The sequence below is a fragment of the Sphaerodactylus townsendi genome, linkage group LG06 (assembly GCF_021028975.2).
Source record: "Sphaerodactylus townsendi isolate TG3544 linkage group LG06, MPM_Stown_v2.3, whole genome shotgun sequence".
NCBI classification, from domain to species: domain Eukaryota; kingdom Metazoa; phylum Chordata; class Lepidosauria; order Squamata; family Sphaerodactylidae; genus Sphaerodactylus; species Sphaerodactylus townsendi.
Window position 1 is genome coordinate 88,183,131 of NC_059430.1, and position 17,265 is coordinate 88,200,395.

Consider the following 17,265-nt stretch of genomic DNA (forward strand, 5'->3'; position numbering starts at 1 on the left):
TGTACCATACCTACATGTACCATATGTTAAGTGTTTGTTTCCACACAAATACTGAGGTACCCCTGAAATGCCTTCATCTGGGCATTTTGGGTACCTAAAATTACTGAACCTCAAAAAGAGGAGCCTGCTCAGACCACCCCTTCAGTTTTCCATGAGGCATATACATGTATATCTGCCATCAACACATGGAAACATTTAATTAATACACATGGAAGAAACTAACATCTAGGACTACCAACCTCCAAATGGGGCCTTAAGACCTTCCAGAATTACCTGCAAACAACAGAGGTCTGTTCCCTTGGACAAAATAACTACTTTGAAGGGTGGACTCTAAAGAGTTATACCCTACTGAGGTCCCTCAGATCCCCCAAGCCAGCTTTACCCGAGCTTTACTCCAAATCTCCAGGAATTTCACAAAGCAGAATAGCAATCCTACTTACAAGTCAACATTAGGATAGGCTTCATCCAAAAATATTATCAGTGATTTTTAATTAATAGATTGCATAGCAATATATATAGAAGAGTATTCTCTAGAGCAGGGATCTTCAGGGCTGCATTAAGGTCTAGGACACAAGCTAGAGTTCACTAGGTACAGGTTTCTAGGGGCCCACTGGTTCCTAAGCACTGGTTAAATCAGTAAGGCCTTCTAATCTGCCTAGAACTTAAATGTCCTGAAAGAAGTCCTACCTGTTTTTGAGCATCATCCAGCCAGGAATGAGTTGAGCCTCAGTTCTAAAGGGAACGATATACACCTGAGAAGCGATCTGGCAATGATCAGGCTCAGTAGCAGGAGCACAGGTGTGCTTCTGCCAGGCCTACTGTCTCCACTGCTCCCACTAAGAAGGAGAAGAACATGGGAAGCTGGTGGTCTACATTAAAGATGGGCTGCTGCTCAGGGGTCAGGCAAGTTGGCAGCTTCTTCAGGAGCAGGCCCCTCAGCCCAGGCTTTGGAGCCCCATTGTTCTGAGTTCAGATTAGTGATGTACGGAATCACATGAGCCCTTATGGACCTCAGAGTGGTTCCGAGCTCCTTCTCTTCATTGTCTTAGGAGTCTGTTGCTGAGTCTGAGTCCAGCTCAGAAGGGTTAATGACACGTAGTGGTGGAAAATGCCATCAAATCACATCTGGCTTAGGGTGACCCTGTTGGGTTTTCAAGGCAAGAGATGAACAGAGGTAGTTTGCTTTGCCTGCTTCTGTGTAGCAACCCTGGACTTTCTTGGTGGTCTCCCATCCAGGTACTAGCCTGGGCCAACCCTGTTTAGCTTCTGAAATCTGATGAGATCAGGCTATCCTGGGCCATCCAAGGCAGGGCTCCTTACAGCTACATCAGTGGTGGGATTCAAATAATTTAACAACTGGTTCTGGTGGTGGGATCCAAATAATTTAACAACTGGTTGTTCACAAGCATCATTTTAACAACTGGTTCTGCCGAAGTGGTGCGAACCTGCTGAATCCCACCACTGAGCTACATCCTTTCAAATCTATTGAATAGCGGGGCTAGAAGGTTGTTAACTATTTTTATTGGGGCTGGATTATGTATTTCTGTTTGCACTGAAGTTTGACACTACACCATAAAACCCTCAGAACTAATGGTGCAAGGTAATTTGCAGAACCTGAGGGAGTGCTGTAACTGAGCTGTGACTGGGCTGGATACAAGTAGCACCCTGCTGGTTTACAAGATGACGTTCAAGTGTGGGAACTCCATTTCATCATACAGTGATTTTACAAAGGGTTCTATTATCAGACATTTTCTTATCTGGTGACTAATATTAACTGACTTATAAGAAGGAGCCATCAATGCAAGCAGCCACAGTGTCATTCTGGCACTTTTAATTTGTATGCATGCCATTGACTTGTGGGTTTAAGGAATCAATCTATTATCATTTCCTCCACATATAACCTCATTTAACCATGATTTTCAGCATTAAGATTTTTTTCTTATATCAGGCACACTGTATATTTGTTTTGTTACCCATTTAGCCTTTCCCCAACATCTGAGACGAGGCTACAGAAGGGTCTTGGACAGAATAAGGAAACTGTAATTTTTTTTAAGGAGCACTAAAGGAGTAGGCTGAAAAGTATAGAAGTATAGAAATTGAAGTATAGAAATCAAAGGCTGTGAAGTGGCTAGGCACCTTGCATGCATAATCAGGCTTAAATCACCCATGCTGCTTGAGAGATTAAGTGAGTACTGGCAGTGAACAGATTAGATCCCCTGCCCACAAGAAATGGAGGGAAAAAACCCAGCTCCCAGCAGGAGCCACCTGTCACCATAAAAAGTTCGCAACATTTCATTGTTCTTTTTTAAGAGAACAGGTGAAACCTTCAAGGGCATCTTCAAGCACCATATACCAGAAATGGTAAGACTGTGTCATTGCAAGGCAAAGCAGAAAGCACAAAAAAATCACCCAAAATGTTGGCAATGGGACCAGTGAGATGCCCCATTAGTGGCTTGCTGGTGCTTAGATTGACCATACAATCACATTATACTACATTTGAGCTCCTGCACTCAAAGATACATTAAGTTGAAAACATGTTTTAGAATAGCACCAGTTTGTGTTCAGGAACCTATTCATTTGGTTTCCAAGCTTTGTATTTCTACTGAATGGGGCAAAAACTGATAGATTTCAAGTGCAATAAATGGCGCTTATGTTTTATTGGCTTTAGGGGAGAATATGAGACCTGTCTTAATTACAGTTTGAAGTGGGAAAGTGTATATTGGTAGAAATTGCTGTATATCTTTTCTGCTGCTGCTGTAAAAGTCACAGAATTATGTTATAACTGATCAGTCTACTGTCCATTTCAATTAGATCAGGCATAATTCAACTATCCCCTCCAATTTCCAATATATTTTAAGAACATACATTTCATTAATAGAAATGAAGGAATAAGATAAGTGAACTGGAACTTTCTCAATCTGAAATTTCCCTTTTATGATTACTAGCATCCTGATTTTCTGCAAACATGAACAATGGAAGAAAATACTAGATATGGAGTTCAGTAGTCTGATAAATCCAGATTTTGTTTTCCCTGCATTCAGAACACACACACTCACACAGGATAGGCTGCTGAAGAATAAATGAATGCAACATATAACAGGTAGAATCAAACTATTAGTAATGTAGCAGCAGAGCTCTGGTAATGATTCTTGGTGAGAAATGAGTTGCCACAAAAGTACTTCTGTTTCCATCTATGAAATGTTGGAGGGTATAGGAAGGAAAATGAGAACACTGTTTATAGTTCACAGAAGGTCTCAGAATCTCAACTCTCTCTCTCTCTCTCTCTCTCTCTCTCTCTCATACATTCTGATCATAACCAAATCCCTGGTATTATGTTTCCTCACAGGGGAAAGCAGCATGTATGTATTTTTTGGCTGTTGCTGGCTGTTAAAACCATAGAAGCCCTGCCAGAAAATAGGAGACAATGGTGGAAAGTTTCTGGGAGCTGGAATTGTTCCAACATGAATGTGTGTGAAAGAAAAACAGCCAAAATAAAGGGTTTCTATGGCACAGAACTAAGTTCACAAAAATATATCTCTACTGAAGATGTTTAGGGGTAAGAATTGGCAAGCAACGATAGATATCTATCTGTTAAATTTTTATTCCAACATATCCACAATTTTTCCTATCAATTTTATTCTCACAAAAATTCTGTAAGGTAGGTTAGGGTGAGAGAATATGACTGGCCCAAGATCATCTTGTTAGTTTCATGATATACTGGGCATTTGAATCTACATCTCTGTAGTTCTCATCCAATGGTATGCCATCCAATATCACACTAGCTCCTTTTGACAGGAAAGGCAAATATGTATATGTGTGTGTATGAAACTCAAGAGAAGATATGGGTTTGGACAGATTTGAACACTCAACAAACAACAGACTCTAATTTACAATTATGCAAGCAACATCAGGACTCAGGTTCTGCTATTGAACTGATTCAGATTCATAGCAATGCAAATAAAGATCTTGCGCTGGGAACAAAGCTTTTAAGCATGGCTTGGCAAATGGTAGGAATCTGAGAGGAGGAGGAGTACTACTGAGGTGATAGTGTGACATCAGTTCCAGGGAAAACCTGTGATGTTGTGCCTAAGAAAAAATACACCAAAAAGTTGCTGTTGCACCAATTGTGTGATGTCACATCTGTGGGAAACCTGGAAGTGATGTCAGTCATCTATAGCAGTTACCAGAAATTCAGAAGTGATATCATGTGATTGGCCCAACAGTGACTGTTTTTATTTTTCTCTTGCTTTCCGCTCAGAGTAGTGGTGGGAAAAGAGGCTTGCCAGAGAGATGTCCTTTGCCAAAATGGGACACCCTACCCTAAAAGAATGGCCCACAATAATACATCTGGAAGACTCCACTAAAGAAGGTTCTGGAAACAGAACTAAGGAAAGAATGGGGCAGAGTTCATATGAGAACTAAGTACCATCCAGGACAGCTCCCTTTGTCAGATCCTAGAGCTGTGACTCTCAAAAGCTTATACCTTGGAAATTGTTTTTGTTTTAAAGATGCTACTTGTTCTTCTACTGCAGACCAACATGCCATTTACCTGGAGCCAGCAGCAAAGGGCTACCCTTGTGGGTGGTGATAGTGGAGCCAATAACACACCACTTGGATGGCCAAAAGGGCAGAACCTTTCAAAATTATATGCTGTACCACATAAGCTGAATACTGAGTATCTCCATACAGAAATACAAATCCATTTCTGAGACTACACACCAGGAACACAAGCCCTCAAATGTGCTGCCCAAAGACCTGCTCGCAGTATTCAGTTAATATTACCATTTTACAGGCAGGGAGCACCGAGCTGAGAAATTATCAGATTCATCCGCCTGATTTGTGATATGTCAAGCAACAGAAGTTTGTGTTAGTGTTCTTATTTATGATTTTACTAGACAGGAATGGCAGCTGTTTCTGGAAATAATAGGAAGAGGATGCATATCACAGAGCATTGAGAAATGGAGAGCTTTAGCCTAAACCAGTGGTTCTCAACCTTCCTAATTCTGCGACCCTTTTATACAGTTCCTCATGTTGTGGTGACCCCCAACCCTAACATTTATCCACTTTACAGATGGAGAACACTGATGCAGAGAGTCTTAGGCGACCCCTGTGAAAGGGTCGTTCGACCCCCAAAGGGATCCCCACCCACAGGTTGAGAACCACTGGCCTAAACAGTTCTATTAAGAATCCTACTCAGTAGAGTTAACTTCCTGGAAGGTGTTATAAAGATTGCATTCCCCTGGTTTCTGAGGTTTAGGAGACCTACTGTGACCCAGCCTGGGATCTACCAGTAGATTAAGATCTACATTTTTTCTCATTCCTGATTTAGCATACTAAACAGTACCAGAGGAATGGTTAAGTTTTTCTGGCTTAACTTCACTGGACATTTCATTTCTGAAGGCTAAATGAAAAATGTTTGATTGAACCAAAGAATTTTTATAAGGACACCAGGAAAAATGAAGGTTTTATAACATTGTAATGTTTGCAATTTAAAACACACACATATAATACTGATGCAGAAAAGCTATCTGCAAAAGTTTTTTTCCCTGAGAAAAACTAATCCCAGATGAAATATTTAATATAAGCTACTTTCATTCTTTTTTTTTATAAAAGAAGTGGCATTGATTTATTTTCCCTAGACATTTGCAGACTGCTCTGGTAGAAAAGCTGAAATGTAAATTATTCCTGGCCCCAAAGAAAATGACAAAAGTCTGTTCTTTAAGACTTCAACATGAAGTCTTTGATTTCTCCCCATATTGCAAATTTTTGAACAAAATAAAAATTCATAATATGGAAGTAAAATTCACACAGTAACACTGTTATATAAACAGAAATGTCCTCCTTGTCTATATAAAACAGCTATTTTGGATAAGCTAAAAGCAATGTAGAGTTTCAAGTGGATTTCCTCTTCCTCATGAAGTGGATAAACTATACATCAGACATCTATGTAATGGGGAGGAAAAAACCATGTTTCCTGCTCTGAGCTCCATAGAAGCAGGGTGGGCTGGGGTTAAAGTGAAGCCATGAGATGGAAGGAATTCACTATATTTTTTTACAAGCTGTTATACTGGCTTATCTGACAGAGCAGTAGCAAGGCTTAGTTAGACAACATATATGAAGTCTTGAACCAGGGCAAGGTCTCTTAACCAAGACACCCAATCAACGGTTGAGGGTGCTAATAAACCATAAGGACCTGGCTGGGTTTTGGCCTTTACCAACACAGGTACTGATACACAACAAGGACCTGACGAGCTCCTGGCCTTTGCCAACACAGATGGTAAAACTGTGGTATCTTTTCTTGGGCCTGCAATGGCAGTGACTGAATCCACTTCAAGCCAAGACTCCAATTGACAACAGCATAATCTCAGAAGGGTTACCTTTATCAGGGGTAACAAAATATATTGACCATTCTCTGAACACTAAAAGAAGTTACACACTACTGATTATCCACCTAAATTTCTCTATAATTCATCCTACCCTTTATTGTAACAATCTTATTCTAGTGATGCTCTACTGCTCTTCCAAAAAGACTGTAAAACATGTATTTAAGATTACTACGTACATCTGTGGGCTCTGGGAGGATAAGTACGGCGATGAATGATATGTGAAAAATTGAATTGGAATAGTCTTTCTTCTGAAATATTTCTGATTTATACTCTGTTTTTTTGCATGGCATTGTTTATTTTATTTATTTACTTTATTTTATTTATATCCTGCCCATTCCTGGCCAAGGCTGGGCTCAAGACTGCTTACAATAATGTTAAAAACACAGCATAATAAAACAATTTATCATTAAAACACAATGTCTATGATGGCCCAAAGTTCAGTACAATCTAAGGCTAAACATTCATTCTACCCCTCTTGACATAAACTGATTATCTGAGTTGGGGGAGGGGGTGCTCAGTTGGAAATGCGTGAAATGCGTGAGGGAGACCAGCCTCACAGTTGAATTATCAGAACTCATGAGTGGCCACAACCAAAGGTCCAGTACAACATTTCTTTCTTGAAGGTCCTGTGTAGCTGATAAAGGTCCTATAGGCACCTGGTGACAGATGACAGAGTGTTCCACCAGTCTGGAACCAGGGCTAAAAAGGCCAGTCAAATGTCCTTTGTCCAGTAGATTGCTGTAAGAGGACTGAACCTCTGTGGGTGATATGGGAGATGAAGTTTTGTAGATATGAGAGCCCCAGACCACTCAAGGCCTTAAAGGTCAAAACAAAACCTTGAACATGATCTTGAATTATATCGGTAACCAGTGCAGCTGGCATAATATTGGTGGTATATGCTTCCTCACTGTTCCCTGGATGAGGAGACTCACCATTGCATTCTGGCACTATTTTAACTTCCAGATCAATTTAAAGGGTAGGCCTGCGTAGAGTGAATTACAGCAATCCAGCCTGGAGGTGACTGTTACATGGATCACTGTGGCCAGGTCTGAACAAGAAAGGTAGGGAACCAACTGTCTGGCCCATCTTAGATGAAAAAAGACCACTGTGGCTGTATATGTGACTTTGGCCTCCATAGGCAAGGAGGACTCCAAGGTTACACCCAGGCACTTGACGGACAAGGCAGGTGTTAAAGCCACTCCATCTAAACATGGCAGTTGGAAACCCTCCACCAACTCCCCCCACCCCCCCAGCCACAGGACTTCAGTCTTTGACAGATTCATCCTCAGCCTGTTCTTTTCTCAACCAACCAGCCAGGGCCTACAAACACCTGTCAAACATCTGGGGCAGCAGCCAGCTGGCCCTCCATCAACAGAAATAGCTGGATGTCATCAGCATGTCGATGACTCCCAAAGCTCTGTGCCAGGGGATATTAAACATGTAGATATTAAACAGCACTGGGGAGAGGATAGCCCCCTGTGGCACCCCACAAACTAGTGGGCAGCACTGAGGCATTCCCCTCCCCACAAACTTCACCTGCTGTCCCCAGTCCTGGAGAAAGGAGGCCAGCCTTTTCAAGGCCACAATCTTAATTCTAGCATCAGCATGGGTCAAAACATCAACCATGTTAAAGGCTGCAGTGAGATCTAATAACACCAGCAGCACTGACCTGCCTTGGTCCAGCTGTAAACGGAGCTTGTCCATGATAGCGAACCAGCACATTCTCTGTCCCGTGGCCAGGGTGAAAGCCAGACTGGAAGGGATCCATTGCCTTACAATGTACACTGGAAAGCCAGATCTAGAACCCTCTGAACGACCTTTGTTATTAAACGAATCCAAACTCAAACCCTTATCGGAAAAAAACCATCATTAAGATACGTGCATTGTTGTCCAAAAATAACTTCCTGACTTGGATTCAGTTAACTTTAATAAAGTTATCATTTGCATTACCTAGATGCTCATTGCACCAGAATATTTGGTGTGGGAATTACTGTGCTTGTGTGACACCACAAGTTGTCATTGTGAATTAAAATGGACAAAAATGTCATATTGCCACAATGTGTGCCAGTGTTACTACACAGGCTGCCACTTGAGGATATAAAGAAGTGATATGAGCATGGCAGAGGCACAGCTCAACATGTCTTACTTGCGATCACCTTTACTGGCCTTTTGGTCACCATGTGATCCAATGTCATGTATACATGAGTAAAAAGTTATTTTAACTGATTTAAGATGGATTAGTTCCACTTCTGCTGCTGGCTCAGCATGAATCATTTTCTACACCTGGCACAGCTTTTTGGATCTACATAACAGGCACAAAGCAGAATGTTTTAATACTTTTTTGGCTTAAACAATGAAATCAACCCAGTGTTTTATTGCTAATCTAATATTTTCATCACAATAATGATAGCACTGGTTTCACAGAATATTATCTTGTTTTATTTCTATTATTTCAACAAAGCATTGCACTGGAATTACAAGTCATGTCATCTATACAATGTACTTCAACAGAAGCTTGGGAAGTTGAACAGTGAGATTAATAAGAACATTACACATGCCACACAAGTAAAAGAAAAAAAAAACACTCAACACATTTAGGTGAACCTTACATATATCCTGGTAACATACACAAGCACAGAGAATTAGTCATCAGAGTCAGGTGGCTCTGGTAACATTGCACCATCCAGTACCCTCTTGTCCATGTTCATCAGACATGAAAGACCATAGGCTGCATTCCACAATGCTGTTCTGCTAGTGGCGGCATTATCCTCTGTTAGAAGGATCTTTCCTTTGCTATAAGATGGTCAGGAGAGTGTCCTGAATAAGGGGAAGCTTCTTCTGCCAAAGAAAAGGACCCCACTAGTGGATCAATCCATGGGATCCAGGTTGGCTTTTGAACGAGTTGTTGCATGTTAAAAATTCAGCAGCAACCCTGATTTCTTTGAGCCTGTTTCCTTCTCCAAAGAGCCTGACACCAGTGACCTTCCATAAAGCTTGCAGATGTCATCAAAAGATGTTGTTTTCTCCCACTGATTCAGAACAAGGCAGTTCCTGGCATCCATAAGCACTCAAGGCCCTTCTGTTCTATACAAATTCCAATGTAAGAATTTGCTTGCTCTCTAACTAAATAGTTCTGCTTCTTCACATGGACAGAAAGGTTCAACAGCTGTCTAGCAGCTGTTCTAGGCAGTGTTACAGTAGCAACCAGAACTAAAACAGCAGAATATTGCCTAAGCTGCATATGGAGAATTCAACATTTAATTCCCATATTTATGCCACTGTAGAGCCAACATCCATATATGCATAAATTATGTTTTCTTTTTAATAAAAAATATTCTTCAGAGATGTGATTTTTCTTCTGTGTACAATGCAATTCTCTTTAATGCTAATGCCATTTAATTCAGGCACTTCACCCCTGTTAGCAGCTCCTTTAATTTATTAATAAAATCACCACTCAAGTTTAGCACATACTTCCTAAACATATTTTTGGAGGCTGTTCTAGCAACAGTACCAATTACAAATTGAAAAAAAATCCACTAATACTAAAGCTCTCCATGAAATATATAAGAAAATTGCATTGCTACCACAACAGCAATATTATCAGCAAGTACATACTCCCAGAAATGTTAACAAGAGACATTGTCCCTCATTTTAATGCAATTAACATAATTTTAATGCCTACTAACTACTATCCATACTGAAGTCTTAACAAATTAAAAGTCTTGTTATGATGGTTTCCTATCTCTAATTCAGAAATATGAAGGCAATTGCACACTCTACTGCTAGTCAAAGACAAAATATCCAGAGGATATTAATGTAAATTTTAGGATGTTTAAGTTTGAATATATAGGAAAGACATGCGATTCTCTTCTCAGATGTGTGTATTTGTTGCTATATATTAAATATGGTTGACAACATAGTATTTCAAAATAAGACTTATCTGGAAACATCTCCACTTTTTGGAATGAATGGTACAAATACTGCATCAAGAATGCAAAAATAAATAAATAAGCAAGCAAGCAAACAAAACACTGTATGAGAAAAAGTTTCATGCTGAGTTTACTGAAATTCTGACAGAATACCGAGATGCAAAGACTTGTAAAAGAAAGGGGAATGTGCACATTCATTGGTGCCATCTTAAAATTTAATCCTCAAAAGGGTTAAATAAAGGTTTAGGAGAAACCGAGTTGTGGCAATAAGACATGCCTTGTTATCACGGAGAGATGAAAGAAATATTTGCGGATCTGGACGTCAGAAACAAGAGAATGAGAGAGCAGGAAGAATGATTAGGGAACAAAACGTGAAGCAATAAAGCAGCCAAGACAGTAGGATATAGTTAGGCAGCCTCTTCCCAGAGCAATTCACATCTCTAAATTGGTGTGCTGACAATGTGGGGTTGAGATGATCTATACAGAGATCAGCATGTGCTAAAGCAGTAATAGTATAACTTCAGTATACTAAAAATGTGCATCTCACCTCACATGTACTGCGCTACTGGAAATGTGCAGAAATTTATCATGGTGTAACAGGTGTGGATTAATTTGAAAACTAGGAGCACTCACATTTACATGCCAAACTCTGCACAGGTCTATTTAGCCCACAATTTCTGATGTGCCATTTTGATTGTGCTGACTAAACCTCTGCTTACCAGATCCATATGAATAAAAAAATTACTCATAGATGTATTGCTTTATAACAATGAAGGCTTTCGGCAAAGGCTGTAGAATAATATCTCAGGATTGTTTCCAGGGTCACTATTACCTACATATTAATTTTATCTCTAATGCCCCAGCACAGGGAAAGAAAGCAAGGTGTCCCCAAAGGTCTTGCCAGACCAACCTCATTGACTGAATGACATGCTTACTGGATTGAGGGAATACTGCTGATGTTTTGTCAAAGGCTTTCACGGCCAGATTCACCTGGTTGTGGTGGGTTTTCCGGGCTGTGTGGCCGTGGTCTGATGGATCTTGTTTCGCCTACATCTGTGGCTGGCATCTTTAGACATGTATCACAGAGGGAAGTCTGTTACACACTTCCCTTCTCACTGGACACAGTGTGTAACAGACTTCCCTCTGTGATACATAGCCACATAGCCTGGAAAACCCACCACAACCAACTGCTGATGTTGTTTACCTGGATTTCAGCAAAGCTTTGACAGGGTTCCCCATTATATTCTGATAAGTAAACTAGAGGACTGTAGACTGGACTCTAGGACAGTTAGATAGATAGGAAACTAGTAGGAAAACCACACAGTAGCATTTCATCTTAATGTAGGGAGGTGTCCAGTGGGGTAACAAAGTACTTTTCAATATTTTTACAAATGATCTGGATGACAGAGATGACACCAATTAAATGTGCAGATGACACCAAACTGGGAGTAGTAGTAAACACATCAGAATACAGAGATGGAATTCAACAAGATCTGAACATATTGAAAAAGTGGGCGGATATGAACAAGATTCAATTCAGCAAGGATAAATGTAAAGTTCTACATCTGGGTAACAAAAATGAGGAACATGCATACTGCATGGGGGATACACTTCTGGGTAGCAGTGTGTGTGTGAACAAGATCTTGGGGTTCAGACTATAAGTTAAATATGAGCAGACAGTGTGATGCAAAGGCAAAAAAGGTCAATGCAGTCTTGGGGGGTATCAACAGAGGCATAACATCCAAATTGCAAGATGGCCTGCTGGACACTGCATTGCTCAGGCTGCACTTCACTTCAAAAAGGATGGGGACAGAATGGAGCAGGTGCAGAGAATAGCGATGAGGATGATCAGGGGCCAGGAGACCAAGTCCTGCAAGGATAACTTAAGGGACTTGGACATGTTTAGTCTAGAAAGAGGAGATTGGGGGGGGGAGTACTTGTTTTAAGTATTTGAAGGGCTGTTGGTTAGAGGAGAACAGGGAGCTGCTTTTGTCAGCAGAGGATAGCATTCATAATAGTGGGTTTAAATTATGGGTGAAAAAGTACCAACTGGATATTAGGAACAAAGCTTTTTACAGTAAGACTTATTCAACAGTGGAATTAGCTGCCTAGGGAGGTGGTGAGTTCATCCTCATTGGCAATCTTTAAGCAACGGCTGGACAAACACTTGTCAGGGTTGCTCTAGGCCAGGGGTAGGGAACCTGCGGCTCTCCAGATGTTCAGGAACTACAATTCCCATCAGCCCCTACCAGCATGTGGGTCATGATGGGAATGTGTAGTTCCTGAACATGCTGAGAGTGAAGCTGATGAGTAGTCCCTACCCCTGCTCTAGGCTGATCCTACATTGAACAGGGGGACTAGATGGCCTGTATGGCCTCTTCCAACTCTATGATTCTATGTCCAATATTTTTTGCTGAAACCATCTGGCAACCCTACTCATCAAGAAATCTTTGCTTTTTACCTAGAGTCCATCCCTCACACCTAATCCCAGCAACCCCCCCCCCCCAATATGATAAGAAGATCACAGGTCAGGTAATACAAGATTTCCATACCATTCCAGCTATTGCATTTTCTATGACACAACTCACAAATGCAATAACTGAGGCAGTCTTTTCACTAAGATCTGAGGACAAGCCTGGTGTGACACATTCTTTCCTTAATTACAGCAGTTAATACAGCTAAGAAATCTATACTGCCATTAATCATGGCAAAGACTACAACTCCACCTTATGAAAACCAAGACATGAAAGATAGGGAAATGAGAAATGACTATTTGCACTCACAACTGGTTATGGTCATTCCACATTAAATGGAAACAAACAAATAAAGAACTAACGAAATAATAATCTTATGTAGCACCAATGTTTTTTTACTGATATATGAAATATCAGTAATTAGCTCCACTTGGGGGGGGGGGGTGGGGGGTGGCAGATTTAGTATTTTGGTAACATAGAAGCTTGACTAAAGTTTGTAGTGGCTGGCTATCAATACCAGAGACCTCACCTATGACAAGAGGTGGTGGAGAAATAATTTCAATTTAGAAAACAGGAAATTACTTCAATAAACTATGTATCTCTTTCTTTTAAGATCTTATCCTTTTAATTATTAAAATTGTATCAAACAATTAATCAAGCAGTCATTCATTTCCATTGCCATTCTTTGATTACAGCACTGAATACAATCCTCTCCCTCTCCAAACAAATGAATTCCAATATATATTTCTGTTTTCACATATTCAAGAACATGAATGTTTGTTCTAAACTTATTTATGCAGAGAAACTACCAGTCTTGTATCTGTATCCATTTACACATATCCATAAAAATTATCATACCTCTCAGAAATATTGGATCCGTGCAAAAATTCCAACTCACTTTGTGTGCAGCTGGCTAGTTAAAATGTATTAAGGGTTACTTCCCATATTAAATTGTTATTGACCTCCACTTGCTAGCCATGCTTGCATAATCCAATAAATTCTTGCAAGACACCAATTTACTGTGTTGTATCACAACTTGTGAATTGTGTTGCCTTACAATCTAAACATCGGGTCCACTATTGATATTAACCAGTAAGTATTTGCAATGGCAATTATGTTCAGCTTCAATTAAGAAGCATTGTCTAAATGAATAATTTTTTAAAAATGCATTCCTAACACAAAATAATACTTCAGAATCAACTTCCAGGGAAAATACTACCCTGATTTCCATGAACTTCATTACTCAGAAAATACTGCTTTGTGCTTTCTTTGTTGAGAATGTTACTATACACTATCCAAAATCGAATCTGGCTGTGATCTTAATCTACTACTATCTCTTACAGGCCTAATTGTTCTTCCAGGTTATTCATTCCTTAAATTCCAGGTTGCAATAATGCCTCCAGATTAGAATCCCCACTCCTCCATATGCAGCCTGCTGAGTGACCTTAGAGTTACAGTTTTCTAAGAACTCTCTCAGCCTTACCTACCTTACACGTACATGTTGTGGGAGGGGGTTGGGGGTGGTGAGGGGAGAGAAGGTAATCCGCTTTGATACTCCTTTTGGTAGAGACAGGCAGAGTATAAAAACCAACTCTTCTTCCTTTCTCCCTGACTTAGCTCATCATGGAGCCACCATGCTGGATATATGCTAAGGAAACTAGGCACTGTTAACAGGACCTCTCCCATTTTGCATCCAGGATCATCTAGAAGCCCATTCCTTTCTAGCATGCAGGAAAGAAATTTACACATCCTTCTGTAGAGCATGTACACTATTTGCAGCAAAAGCAAAATTGGAGCATGAGAAAGTAAAAGCTTCCAGGTGATCCTTTGGGAAGTACAGGAGGCCCACAGTTTGAAGTACATTACTTAGCTGCACTGGACAGTGGCTAGCACAGTGGTGGCGAACCTTTGGCACTCCAGATATTCCTGGACTACAATTCCCATCAGCCCCTGCCAGCAGGACCAATTGGCCATGCTGGCAGGGGCTGATGGGAATTGTAGTCCATAACATCTGGAGTGCCAAAGGTTCGCCACCACTGGCCTAGCATGATGCTAGCTCACTTGCCACAGTGACAGTGTGGGAGGTATCCTACTTCCCTCATACGAATTATGTTCTCCACATAATTGTGGAGGGAATTGCTTTGACTAATGTATGACTAGGACAGAGAGACCCAGGTTCAAATTTCAATCAGACATAATGCTCACTGGGCAGCCTTGGACCTGTCACTCCCTTTCACCTAACCTTCTTCACAGGGTAGTTGGAAGGATAAAACTGGGAATGGAAATCTGGGACCATCACCCTGAGCTCCTTAGAGGAAAGGCATGATGAAATGTAAGAACAGACAGATGGCAGTCCTTGCTTGACAAATGAAACACTTGGCACATATCTCTACATTCCATAAGAGGCACTGAAAAAACCTTATCACTTAACAATTGCAATGAACATGGTCTTTCCATTGAATTATATATTAATACTTCATTTCCTTGTTTGGGGATTGTTCACTCAGTCTTAATTCCATGGGGTAACTTTTCATTGAATCTAATCTGTAGTAATTGTTCATAAAAGCCTTGTAGATATAAGTAATCATATATTCAAGCCACAGGATAATTATCAAACCTGTAATTGAATGTCTTAATATGGACGGACTAACTCAGAGATTGCATTTTCCTAACCAGAGATCATTCTGAGCTACCAAGTCTCAATATCTGAATGTAGGAATGTATCACACTAACAACCTGAATCTGTATTAATTTATTCTTGAACAGACTATTAGATTATCTTGGCCATATATGAAAGTTATGAGTAAATACCAAAATACCATCAATCTTGCAACACCAATAAGTACAAATGTAATGCAAAAAAGGGATCTGAGACAGCCAGCGACACCTACAATTTCCCTGCAGAAACATAAACTACTCATAGGTGTTAATTTCTCCAAACATAAGCAATAGGGGTGGTTTACAGTAAAATATTACAGTTTGCCTGTGTGCTTCATTAGTTTTATATTTTGCTCTTTTCAGACTTAGGAAGAGAATACTCTTCCACACAGCACACAGTGATATAGCAAGCATATTTTAGATGCTTTCAGACATATTAATGTAATGGTGCAGACTTTCTAGACTTACCTCCTCTATGGATAATCAAAGAAGTCTCACTTCCAACTGGACATTCCTTAAGTATATCCACTACTTCTGCATGGCTCAGGTTCTGTACATTCTGTTGGTTGATCTCAACAATGAGGTCACCTTCACATAAACCAGGGCATCCCTGAATGTCTAGAATTTGCTTCACCCTCTGTCCTGTGGGACTGTCTGCTATAGTGAAGCCAAAGCCCTGGGCCCCTTTCACAATGGTTAAGGTCATGAGTTCAGCTTGTGTGGCCCCAGAAGAAGCCATGGATACATTATCATCGTGAACGGGTGGTGGGAATGTACTATCAAGCTGACTATCTGTTGGAATGGAGTGCAAGGAATGTGGTGGCCGATCTGTTACATCTGGAACAGACTGAGAAGTTCTAGAAATGTATTCCAAATAAGTTTCATAGTTATGTCTTCCGTTGACTACTACAGGAGGCCTTTCCATGACTGCAAGTGGTGGCACCATGCTGTTGGCAGGATCTTCGGGATCAAAGGGTAGAGGGTATCCACGACATAGCACCAGGTTGACACTCTGACCAATGGGAACAGACTGGAAGAGTTTGACTACATCTGCGTGAGTATGCCCAAGGACACAAACTTCATTAATATAGACAATGACATCACCTAGAAAGAGAAAAAAATAATGACATGAGACAACTTCAACTATGCTTGGATTTTAAGAGTGAACGAATTTGGGATCTCCAGAAGGAACTGCCATTCTGCAGTGGATATTCATACAATTGCTGTAAAATGATCATTTGAGGTAATGTGTCTGCTAGCAAAAATAATGTTTGCAGATGAATAGGCACTTTATTCCAACCCCCCCCCCCCCGCAAAGAAATATATCCAAATTAAGGCCCCAAGACCTTCAGTCTCTAAAAATGTGGCAGGTTTTCTTTCTTCATAACCATAAATAAAAGTACTTCCTTTTCCCTTATGGAAATTTAAATTTAAATCTGAATTCTAATTCATTTGAAACCTAAATCTGAATCGTCTTCTAAAGATATGCTTGAAACAGGATTTACTTATTAAAATATGTGTGTAGTTACACGTACACTGGGACAACATCATGTGTAGTTACAAAGAAAGTCATTACAATTTTGCATTGTTTTAGTCAGAATGTTGGGAGGTACTGTGGCTCAATGGTAGAGCATATGCTTAGCATGAAGAAGGCCCTGGTTCAATCTCTGGCATCTCCAGTTAAAGGATTTGGGAGTGGGTGATATGAAAGGCCTTTGCCTGACACCCTGGAGAGCTTCTGTCAATCTGAGTAAACAATACTGACGATACTGAACGTGATCGACCAATGGTCTGATGCAATATAAGGCAGCCTCATGT

General features: G+C 40.4%; 1 protein-coding gene across 9 annotated transcripts in view; it reads right to left on the bottom strand.

The window, feature by feature from the left end:
• Window positions 1-17,265, bottom strand: part of MAGI2 (membrane associated guanylate kinase, WW and PDZ domain containing 2) — a 251,122-nt gene that overhangs the window by 100,292 nt on the left and 133,565 nt on the right. For all 9 annotated transcript variants that reach the window (XM_048499934.1, XM_048499932.1, XM_048499933.1 and 6 more), the window contains one exon: window positions 15,916-16,551. In XM_048499934.1, the coding sequence (XP_048355891.1) occupies window positions 15,916-16,551 (636 nt within the window). The remainder of the gene's footprint in view (window positions 1-15,915; window positions 16,552-17,265) is intronic.